This window comes from Rhagoletis pomonella, unplaced genomic scaffold (genome assembly GCF_013731165.1).
Source record: "Rhagoletis pomonella isolate Grant_MI unplaced genomic scaffold, Rhpom_1.0 Rhpom_scaffold_00017, whole genome shotgun sequence".
NCBI lineage: Eukaryota > Metazoa > Arthropoda > Insecta > Diptera > Tephritidae > Rhagoletis > Rhagoletis pomonella.
In genome coordinates this window covers 377426-389977 of record NW_023458571.1, presented here as the reverse complement: position 1 = coordinate 389977, position 12552 = coordinate 377426, and the positions used below count along the sequence as shown (strand labels likewise).

Below are 12552 nucleotides of genomic sequence, written 5' to 3'. Positions count from 1 at the left end.
AGCTGGATTTAAAAGTGATCTGGAAGCATGGCTTTAATCATTTACAAGATGCCATACCATCCGGTTGGAAATCAACCCAATGCATAAAGTGTCACTCTCAGTGCACCCTCGAGCAGATATATAAAAATCATCTCTTCATCGAAGCAGACGCTCGATCGGGACCAAGTGACAAGCCAGCGAAACACATGTTAGGCGACTTCCCGACAACAATCACACTCAATTGTTCTATATACAGGTAAGCAGAATACCTGAAACGAATGTACCAGGTACTTATATAAATTATTAGCGATTCATAACGCCCAACTTACCAGGTTGCGAGGAGTAATTGGCCATCAACCAGGCAGTGTGAAAAATTCGCATTTTATAGCATACTGTCAAAGGTCTCGTTTGGAGGAATACAACGATATATATCATCTTCAATCACCATGGTCCAACCATCTAAGCAAATCATCCCGAACGCAGCTATCTACATTCGAGATGATAGGTAAGTCGTATACTGATTATAAATCAAGAGATGCATCTGTGGTCATAAGCAATAATCGCCTAAGTCGAAATCGAAACTTGAATTCGATAAAAAGCGCTTTAAAGATTTGGGTTGTAATGTTAACCTTATTGGCAAACCAAAAGACTTTCATTTATAACTTTTTAAATAGAATAGGTAACGAGATGGGAGTTTCACGTAGACATGGAATAGTAGTTGCAGAAAACGATAGCATATATAACTCAATTCTTTCTTAAGTCGACTTAGGTGGTTATTGCTTACGACCACAGACATATAACAACAAACCTGTTGGTTCCTTTTAGTTATTTACATTTCCTTATGGTCTGATTATGCATACTTCGCATAACTTCGCACAACTTCGCATAAACTTCAAACTGTAATTTCGTATGTACTTTGTATCTAATTTGTATGTATTCCATTACCCAGAAAGTAGCAGAACTTTTAAAAACTTAGCGATGTGTTGAGTTTAGATTTTGCTTCACATTTTCTTAAGTTACATTTTTATTGCACTGGTACAAATGGTTGTGCGAAGTTATGCGAAGTATGTATAATCAGACCCTTACTCTATACTCGTATATATATATTTCTCAACAGCAACTCTACTCACTCCAAATACAGTCACGATGATGGCGAAGATAAACCATAGACCCAGAATAATAATTATTTCATGGTCAAAGGCCATCAACATTTTCACAAGAATTATAAAAGTTTTTTGATAATAATTGTGTTGGAAAATTTTTTAAAGTCGTCAACAACTATTATTTTGAGACTTATATTAGTCTTATTAGTCTTTTCATAATAATTATCAGCGAGATAAATATGTTTGTCTTGGAAGATTTTTATTTATTTAAATTTTTATGGAACACCCATATGTAATAACTTTTTAGCAAATATGGATATGTTTGAACGTTTTTGATTTTTCTTTTTCATATAAAAACCAATACATACATATTCGTATGTATGCCTCTGTTGTAAAAAGATGTAACTGATTTTTTATTTTAACATAAATGAATAAATATGTAGTAAAGGCTACTACTTTCCACTTATTCCGCTTAAATTTTCCGCGATTAAAAAATATATGGATTCCTTTCAACCACGAAATTCATTTGTTTACTTAAGTTGTTTTGCATCGAGCTTTTTCCAACTTAAGTTACTTTATCAGATATGTATACGCTAACGTATTATTAAATGTGTATAAATTTAACTATTGTCCGTTGTTTTATTACTAATGAAATAGTTTACACTTTATATAAAAAGAAAATATTTAAAACCCGTTTATTTATTATTTATTAAATGGTGTGAGAGCTTCTCAAACAATATTGATGAAATTTTTTTCGAGTTAAGTTGTAGCAAAGTAATGAATATATAACTCCGGAGACAAATTCTTTTGTTTGTTTAATGTTTATTATTTTTTCATAAAAGCCTAGCTCATTATATAACTAACACAATATAAATCCACATTTCAAATTTTGTGAAAAATTATAAAAAATCTGCAAAGATTCAGCTAGATTTTCAAGTTTTTATTCAGAATTTTTAGAATATTTTGAGTATGCAGTTTGATAGCCCATTAAATTCCAAGGTAATAATGTGCAAGTCTTAAGTGCTTTTGCGAGCGTGCTTGTTGCAATAGATCAGCTCTGCCTGATTTGGCTTTTAATATGCAATTTCAAAAATTGTAATAAGCCTTATAACCTCAAGTGTTTATGCAACCAGCCTTTAAACGCGGTATCCTTAGTCCAGGAGTAAATATCTTTTGAGGCACCTGCTGCAAAAAACAAAGCTTGTAAAGATTTATTAAGAAAATATTTGAAAATCAGTTCTACTTACAAGATTTAGTAACAAATTTGCCGAAAGTGTGATCGTATTTAAGTACTTACTCTACAAGCAAATGCTACGCTATAAATTGAATATATTGTGCATAGAGAAAGATTACTGGGAAGTTAAAAAACATAATTTTTACACAAAAAACGTCCAAACCTCAACAGGATACAAAAAACGTCCAAATAACGTTAAAAACGTGAACCTGGCAACGCTGCTTGTATGCAAAAATGCCTTGTGAGAAATATTACATGCTTGAGAATGCTTTTGGTGACATGCAATGCCTTTTGTGTAAAAAGTCATTTAAAAAAAATAGAATATGCTATTCAAAGACATTTTGATTCTTTTGATAAGGAAACATTTTGATGAAGAAGAAACACAACGACTTTTTAATGAAAAAAAGTTATTTTTTTCAAAGAATTAAAGAGTGGTTGTTAAAGGGAATATGTATGCAATTAAAAGACATTTTCAATCATTTTATAATGATATGGAAAATTTTGATAAACATGAATTTAAAATTTGTTATTTAAATTTTTAATATTTAACGTAAGCGAAATTTTTTTCAAAATGTTCTTTTTGATGCAGAAATATTCCTAGGGCATTTAGATGCATTTCTGCATCAAAAAGAAAATTTTGTCGCTTACGTTATTTTGGCGGTTAGGACTCGATATGTACGTAATGTATATTAAAATGTCATTTCGACAGAGCACATTTAAAATTCATTGTAAACTGGTCGTTAATATAAAAATCATTTTATACATACACTTGTGATCAGCCATCAACATTTTGATCGATTTTGGCTGTTTCTCTTTCGTTTATTTAATGTTTATTATTTTTCCATAAAAGCCAAGCTCATTAACAAACAAAATATAAATCCACAAAAATTGTGCAAAAATTATAAACAATCTGCAAATTTTCAGCTAGATTTTCAACTTTTTATTCAGAGTTTTTAGAATTTTTTTTTGAGTATGCAGTTTGATAGCCCAATAAATTTCAGGGCAATAATGTGCAAGTTTAAAGGGGTTAAATAATCGCGTTGATTTTTAATCATTTTTTTTTTCTTGTAGACATTTGGTAAGGGGCTCGGTTGTCGAAAATGCTAAACTACGTTCTGCTAAGAAGGAGCATAGCAATAGGTCCATTCAATATAGAAAAAATTGTTACGAATTGTTGCTAGTACTTGCAAGTTTTTACTGAGAATGCATTCAATAACCCAAAATATTTGCAAGAGGGAGCGAATTCGAGAGCGTAACAACCCGAGAGAGCTGCAAATTCTTGCAACTAAAAAATTTACTAGCAGGAATATTCAGGAGTCAAAAAGTAAGGGTATGTTTCAAATTCAAATGTAAACAAACTGTTTAAGAGGACGATTTGATGAAACATAATTAGTGAAATGAAAATATGGATGAAAAATTGAAATCTATTGTATATTCTTTTATTTTTATGACGATGGGAACTATTCCCAATTAAAAAGAAAATTGCGCGCCAAAACTTAACCGTCAGAAAGTGTCAAAATGGCTTAAGTTGCAAGTTTTTGCTAGTTTTGCGTTCAATAACTTTTTCTGAAAATTTTCTCTTGCTCTCAATTTTACACTCTATTTTTCTTTTACGCTATTTCAGTCTTTTTTGTGTTCATTACATTTTCAATGAAGTCTTAAAAAAGTCGCCTACTTTTTTCTGACGTTTTATGCTGCACAGCTTTTTTGATCCTTTTGCGAGTGTGCCTGCTGCAATAGATCGGCTCTTCCTGAATTGGCTTTTAATGTGCAATTGCAAACATTACAGCAAGCCTCGTAGCCTCAACTGTTTACACAACTAGCCTTTGAACACGGGATCCTTAGTCCAAGAATCCAGAAAAAATCTTTTGAAGCAGCTGCAGCAAAACACAAAGACTGTAAAGATTTATTAAGAAAATAATTCAAAATCAGTTCTACTTATAAGATTTAGTAACAAAGAAAAACTACTGGGAAGTTAAAAAACGTAATTTTTTACACAAAAAACGTCCTAACGTCAACAGGGTACAAAAAACGTCCAAATGACGTTAAAAACGGCAACCTGGCAACGCTGACTACATAGACTGCATCACTCCCCATACAAAAAAAAATCTGTACTATTTTTCCATTGGAATTATAAGATATATTATATTTTAAGACATCCACCAAAATATTTCGGAAAAATATTAAGATTTAAGTGAGCTGGACCGATTTGAAAATACCTCCAAACATTGAGTTTTTTATGAATAAAAATAGTTTCTTAAAGTTTTTTATTTTAAATCCCCTCAAATGACAAAACAGTTTAAGCTTAAAAAATTTGCATAAAAATATTAAAAAAAAATAAAAAAAATTTTTAACGGAATCGTAGTGATGAGACTTTTGATGCTGTTTTTTAACTTTTTTCAAAGATTGGTTTAAGAAAAACTTGAATAACTGCACCTAAACTCTTCCGATTTAGACTTAAGAGCCGTCATTGGAAAGGTATTTTCTCACCCTTTCCATTTCTTTGCTAATAAACTCATTCAAAGGATGAAAGGGAAAGGTAGGATGAACGAACGTCATTCAAAGTTGAATTAAGATGTGTTGGTATTTGAAAAAAAAAAACTGGGACACGAATGACTTTTCTTTGGACAGAAATACAGTGTGAAAATACCTTTCTACTGAGATCCCATAAGTCTAAGTCACTGATGGGCACCGCCTTGCCTGCGGGTAAAGCTCTTTTAAACTTTTTGTATAGGCGCGTATAAAGTAAAAGCTCTCTGCGCATCACTGGTGTAAATCATAATAGTTTCGGCCCAGTTATTCAAGTTTTTCGTAAATCAATCTTTGAAAAAAGTATAACACAGCATCAAAAATCTCATTCTTACGATTGCGTTGAAAAGATTTTTAAATATTTTTATGCAGGTTTTTTAAGCTTAATGACAAATTATCTGAGGGGACTCTTTTCAAAAAGTTCTTTAAGAAACTATTTTTATTCATAAAAAACTCCATTTTTGGAGGTATTTTCAAATCGGTCCAGCTCGCTTAAATCTTAATATTTTTCCGAAATATTTTGGTGGACGTCTTAAAATATAACAAGTTTTGTAATCCCGGCGGAAAACCCGCAACTTTTTTTGGTGATGTAATCTAATGTTCATATGTATGTGTTAAATACATGTATTTATATGTTTTTATTGAAGCCCGATATATTAAAAATTTTGTTTCACTTCTCGTAATTTCCTACTGGGTTGCTCATGCGGAGCAGTTCTCTTGTTCTCACCAACACAGTCACAGTTTAACTTTTGCCGACCACTGTTATAAACCAGCGTTGGGCAGAGAGAGCTTTTACTATGCTCGCGGCTATACAAAATGTATAGAAAGCTTAAAAGAGCTTTGCCCGCGGGCAAGGCAGTGTCTAACAGTATTATAAACGCAACCGTAGGGCGACTACCTCTCATATAGTATTTTCTCATGGAGTTGTCAAGGCAATGCTCGTGTGTTTAAGTCAGAGGTCGGCAAAATTGGCTTTGCGAGTGGGTTGGTGAGCACAGAGTAATCGTACTGCACAGTGGTGAAAAGAGTAAAATTTCTCTTTCATATCGGACACCAAATTTGGTGTCACACTTTCGATTGGCTTCAAATTTTTTATATGGGTTCTTTACATGAAATAAGCTAACACGTGTTCGAGGATTTTTTTTTGCTTTTTTCTTTGGAGATATGATCTGTCAAAGTTTGAATTTTTTCGTTATTCTGACTAATCATATACTCCTTCAAATCGTTATATCTCGGGTCCTGCCTATCGTAGAGACTTCATCTTAACGTCGTTTTAAAGCTAAAGAAACGGGCTTAACACTTCTATATATAAGGTGGTTAAGATTGTCCTAAAGCTAATGTAGCTATTAACAGCTGAACTTTTAGAAGCTGATTTGCATAGTAAAGACCAGTAAATTAGGGATTTAAAGTTATACCATCGTAAACCTTGTTTAATTCTCTATAAAAACGTGGTTCAAAAAAATGGGGGTTTTTCAAGAACTATTTTTAAAATATTTTCCTTTATGACGAGACGGTTTATATTGTGAGAATCAAAAATTTTTTGTAATTTGTTTTCCAAAACTTATGTTGAGATATATTTAGGAAGGTGCTAAACATCGAGTTTTTGCAAGAATTTAAATTTTATTGCATATTCCGATAGAATACCCATCCAGGTATAATATTAGTACGGCAAGATTTTTCTTTAAGGCGACAAACCCCTAAAAATGAGCGTGACAATTGTAGGACTTAAGTTTGCAAAACGCAGATTTTATTGCGGATTCCGGCAAAATATTTGTTCCACAACAATTTGAAGCGAATCGGAGATTTGACATAATTTTTTTACGAAATCCGTTCGACTTAAAAAATAACGGCTCATATACGATTTAATGTCGTAGCCATTTCAAAATTTAACAATCTGTAATGAAGTTCATTGTCAAGACTTTACTATACGTCTCCGTAGAGCAGAAAGTCTATTTATCTTGCTAAATAGAGCGTAGAGTTGTCGTAGAGTTTTCCAACTAGCTTCGTTGGACTGTACACGGCGAACACAAGTCTCGCTAAATAACTCTCACATAGACTTTGTAGGTGAGTCTATCGTAGAGCTCTATTCAGTGCTTACACGTCTCTAGCGACATTTTTGTCTAAATCTCGCGTTTTTTCTCTACCGTGTACACTTAGCTTAAAATTTTAATTTATTGCATAAACTTTTTGAATTTGAAATTGATTATGGAATTCATAGAAAGGAACTCACAAGAGGTATGTATGCATCATGAGAGCTTTAGATTATAAGGCTGAAGCCGACTCTTCCTTTTGCACTAAATGAAATTTTTTCTGTCAGTACGGCACTTATAAAATAAATCTCCATAACAAATTTAAAATACTTCCAAAGATTTTCTATCCTTCCATAGATATGTATTAAAGGTCTGCATCGGAATTCAGTTTGCTTCACTGTGATGTTTTTTTGTCAAATATGTAAACTACTGATACTCTAACAAAGAGGGCATGGAAGTAAGCGAAGTGAAGATGTTGAGCGCTGTATACATAAAAAAGTACTCAAACAAATTATGTTCCGAAATAAAGAGGAACATAAATCAGCAGTACCATGCTGTTAAACTTCCACAAAAAATATGTTCCTTCACAAGTATTTTTTGAGTATGTTTGGAAGTTTTCGTTTAATGCTACATAATGTTAATGTTAGAGTTGACACTTATGTTAAATAGCAAACATGGAGAAACAATGTAGGGCACTCCGAATATTTAGCCAATAGCATATTTTTATAAAGAAAGTGGACTCATTTTATACAGAGAACCAATTTTTATTTGTACAATACGATACTTTCATTTCCCAATACCAGGCGCACATACATATGAAGTAGCAAGCTTTCCCTATGCATAAATTTGTTTGTAGAAGTTTTGAATTCGTTTGCAGAAGCCTTTGGAAATTCACAAAGTAGAATTTTGGAAATTTAAAAATTTATACAAACAATTTTCTGCTTAGAAATAGAAAATTTGTTACTTCACATGTATGAGCGCCTGATATTGGGAAATCAAAATATCAATTTGACAATAAAAACTGGTCATAAAGACAGGTCGCGGGAAAATTGACACACATTTTTGGTTATTTAAAAAATTTACATAATATGTATGTACATAAATCATGTATATGTATGAAAGATTCGAACTTTTTCGCAAACATTGAAGCGTCCGGCGAGAAATGTAAAACAATATTTTAAGTATATGTATATTGGAATAAAAGGAAAATGTATGTCTTTTCTTAACATTATGTTGAATGCTAACATTTTAAAAGATAAAACTTCATAAGTATTCTTATACTTCCTATGAAGTTTTAGAATACTACTGAATGCAATCAACATACTCAAGTACTCTGGAAAAGCGGAACAGTGTTTTATGTAGCAGAGCGCTGTTGAGTAACATTGCTTAGTTCCTCAAATTTACGATGTTCTCTTTTTTTGTTCCTATCTTTTTAAGTACTCTAAAATATATGTTCCATTTACTCATGTACACATGTGAAGAGTATTTCTGCTGGTATATTTGCAGTGCTTTAATATGTATTAAGAAAGTTTTTGTATGTATGGGAGGCGACATGCCTCCTTTTTTAATAACTCACTTTTTTCCATAAGCAATTTATAAATTTTGTATACACAAATCCATACCAAGTTCCAGTATTCTTCCACAAACACTTCCAGAGATATGTGGCAAGAAAAAGTCAGTTCGTACGGGCAATAAACACATCCAGAGACATGCAGCATAGAAAAATCAATTTGCATTGGAGTTGCCACACCACCTAGTGCAATAACTCCAATTTTTCTCCATGAGTATGGGATTAGTTTCACATACATACATACATATATATTTCCATACCAAGCTTGAGTACTTTACCCCAAATATTTGAAGAGATATGCAATATGAAACTTTCAGTCAGTAAGGGAGGTGCTACGCCTCTTTTCCAAAAACGTCCATTTTTCTCTGTGAGTATGAATTTGATTTCGCATACATATCTCCATACCAAATTCCAGTTTTCTACCACAAATAATTCCAAAGAGATATATATGTATTATGAAAATTCCAATTTTTATGGGAGAGGCCTTGAGTTATTGGAATTACTTTCAATCTAAGGCCATCCTTGTGAAATCCGCAGTAAGTGTGGCAAACTTCGTTCTGATCGGGAAACCGGTTAAGGAAGTAGCCACTTTTTCAATCCAGATCATAAACCATCCGTATGCAATATTTCATTTTCAAACAGGTGGAAACTCTTAAAAAAGTAGCCTATTTTCCAATCTAGGTCATAAACTATCTGCGTGCAAAATTTCATGCAAATCCGTTCAGACGTTTCCGCGTATTAATTTAATTAAACTTTTTTAGCAGATGGCAACTCTCAAAAAAGTAGCCTATTTTCCAATGTAAATTAGTAAAAGAATTGTATGTGCATCATGTTTTTCCTCGATTTCTCTGTATTAAATAAGGGTAATGTTTTTTGTGGTATGCAATTATAATAGCCCTTGGTTTATAAGTATTTTCCATACATTAGGTTGGCATTCGGGTATAATTTTATCTGCCGTTTTAGAAATCAGTAGGATATTCAATGGGAAATAGCTATATGTGCATAAGGAGTTATTAGGCAAATCAGGTCAGTCATTTCTGCGTATTCATTTAATTAAACTTTTTTAAAAGGTGGCACCTCTTAAATAAAAGTAGCCTATTTTCCAATCAAGGTCATAAGCTATCTCAGTGCAAAATTTAATGCAAATCAGTTCAGTAGCTTCCGCGTATTCATATAATCAAACTTTTTTAGCAGGTAGCTCTTAAAAAAGTAGCCTATTTTCCAATGAAGGTCATAAGCTATCCGCGTGCAAACTTTCATGCAAATCAGCTCAGTCGTTTCCGCGTATTAATATAATTAAACTTTTTTAACATGTGGCAACTCTTTTTAAAAAAAAAGTAGCCTATTCTCCAACGTAGATCATATGCTGTCTGTGTGCAACATTTCATGCAAATCCCTTCAGTCCTTTCCGCATTTTAAATTAATTTAACTTTTTTAACAGGTGGTAACTCGAAAGAAAGTAGCCTATTGTCCAATCTGGGCCACAGGCTATCTGTGCACAAAATTCCATGCAAGTCCGTTCTGTTGTTTCAGCGTGATGGTTTCCCAAACATCCAAACATACAAACTTTCACATTTATAATATTAGTAGGATAAGACATTTTGCTGTTTTTATTATACTAATACCCAGTTGTACCTTTTTGGGAAAATGTTTTTTTATAAAAAATATTGGTTTTGTTCCATATTGATACTTTGAAAAGTGATACATATTGATACATTTTATGTCTCTTCTCTGCTACAATTTTTCACAAGCTCACGGTCACACTTTTTTGAGTAATCAAGGTTTTTTTATTCAGGTTTTAAACCGTTTAAAAAAACCTTATTAAAAACCTGATCTTTTCGGTGTACCAAAATAAAACCGAATTACAAAAAACACTGCAAAAACCAAAAAACATCGATATCAAATTAAATTAAATTTTCGCTTACACTTATTGCTTACTGCTGTGCAATAATTTTTCCTAATTTTATATGACAACTTCATTTCCAAATATACGAAATATAATAAAGTGTTGTACATATTTATACAAAAACAAACGGCTTTAAAGGTTTTAATTTACGTATGCTCTCATAGTAAAAATGAATGCATATTTTGTTCTACGGAGAAACTGGTAATCATACAGCTACACACAACATAGAAGAAATGGTAGCGGTGATTTCTGCATACTCAACTCAAAATTTGTATTTTTTGGATTATTACACTATTGAAGTAAATAATCGATACGTATATAATGACATATGCATTTATTTATATGGTAATATATTATCAGCATTGAAATCCAACGCAGAATCACTCTTGCCAACAAGTGCTACTTTGGACTGAGTAGGCAATTCAGGAGTAGACAAAGTCCTCTCTCGACGTACGAAAACCACTCTCTATAAGTCACTCATCATGCCCGTGCTGGTATATGGCGCAGAAGCATGGACAATGACAACATCCGATGAGGCGGCTCTTGGAGTGTTTGAGAGAAAAATTTTGCGGAAGATTTACAGGCCTTTACGCGTTGGCGACGGCGAGTACCGCAGACGATGGAACGATGAGCTGTATGAGCTTTACAACGACACGGACATAGTGCAGCGAATTAAGATACAGCGGCTACGCTGGCTTGGCCATGTCGTTCGAATGGACACCGACGCTCCAGCTCTGAAAGTATTCAACTCGGAACCCGCAGGTGGTAGCAGAGGAAGAGGGAGGCCCCCACTGCGATGGAAAGATCAGGTGGAGAAGGACTTGGCTTCACTTGGCATTTCCAATTGGCGTCAGTTGGCACAGAGGAGAAACGACTGGCGTGCTTTGCTGAACTCGGCCAAGATCGCTTAGGCGGTTACAGCGCCAAAAAAGAAGAAGAATATATTATAACCTTAAAAATTGAGTATACAGTGATTGTTTTTTAAAATATGTATTTCCAATGTTTTTCATGGTAAATATTTTTGGTTAATTTTTTATTAAAATATGAGTTATCTTTTAACAAACGACTTATGAATCCAAGTTTCACACTTTGTTCGAAATGTCAATATTCACAATCGATTATGTTTAGCTACTAGATCAGCAAACGAAAATTGAGTAGTTAATTTGAAGTTTGTGGTACGCCGTAAAATTTGATTGTTATCTCGACGAACTAAAATAATTATCCATTGCTGGGGAATCTAAAAACCGAATTTTCGGTTTTCGGTTTCAAAGCAAAAAACCGATTAACACCTAAATTAAAACAAAGACTGTAAAAGATCATTAACCAAATTAAAAAAAAAAACGGTTTTTGGAAACACCGATCTTATTTGAACATCCCTAGTGTGAGGCTGTCGGTGAGAAAGCTCGGAGAATCTTATGCACGCGTGCATAGGCTTTGGACGACGCTGCTGTAGTGAAAGAGCTGCTTTTATACCCGTGCGCACATGTGCACAAGGATATTATAATTTTGTTCGCATAACGGTTGTTTGTAACGAATCGAGATAGATATAGACAAATGTATGCATAAATGATCAGAATGAAAAGAGAAGTCGATTAAGCCATGTCTGTCTGTCTGTCCGTCCGTCCGTGTGCAAAAATTTAGATATCTCAACGAAATTTGGCATTGAAAATGGGCGAAATCGGGCTGTAACCACGCCCACTTCCCATACAACTGTATTTTCGAAAAATGCAAAAACTACGACATTTTATTATTGCAAATTAGTATGTGAAGTGAAATTATGGCAAGAAATACTTTTATAATGAAATTTTTGGAAAATGGGCGTGACCCCGCCCACTCATGATGAAATGCTGTATCTCAGTAGCCGATTCACCAATCCCTACCAAACTCGGTCCGAGTCTTAGTGTTCAACGAAGAAATCTGTTGAAAATCTTTTAAATCGGGCAATAACCATGCCCACCTCCCATATAACGGTAATTTACAGAAACACGAAACTGCGATAAATTAGTAATTACACTGGATCACAAATTTTAGTTTGATTTTTGCGGACTCCACTATCCAATTTCTATGTAGAATTGCTCGGTGATTCCGAAAATTAAGTATTTTTTCTATGGATTCGTTTTCGAGATAGTTTCAATTTACCGTTATTCAGCTTAAAACAAAAAGTGGTTCCACTTAATCACGTATATCTTACGAACCAATTA

The 12552-nt window shown here is 33.3% G+C and overlaps 1 protein-coding gene across 3 annotated transcripts in view; it reads left to right on the top strand.

Annotated features, from left to right (window-relative positions):
- The window catches only part of LOC118749507, a 417693-nt gene that overhangs the window by 290899 nt on the left and 114242 nt on the right, over positions 1–12552 (top strand). The window contains exons 1-2 of one of the 3 annotated variants that reach the window (XM_036484300.1): positions 7–235; positions 312–484. The exons of the other annotated variants lie outside the window; for them this stretch is intronic. Coding sequence (XP_036340193.1) covers positions 186–235; positions 312–484 — 223 coding nt within the window. The 5' untranslated portion in view covers positions 7–185. Of the gene's footprint in view, positions 1–6; positions 236–311; positions 485–12552 lie in introns of those variants that run through there. 3 annotated transcript variants of the gene reach the window in all.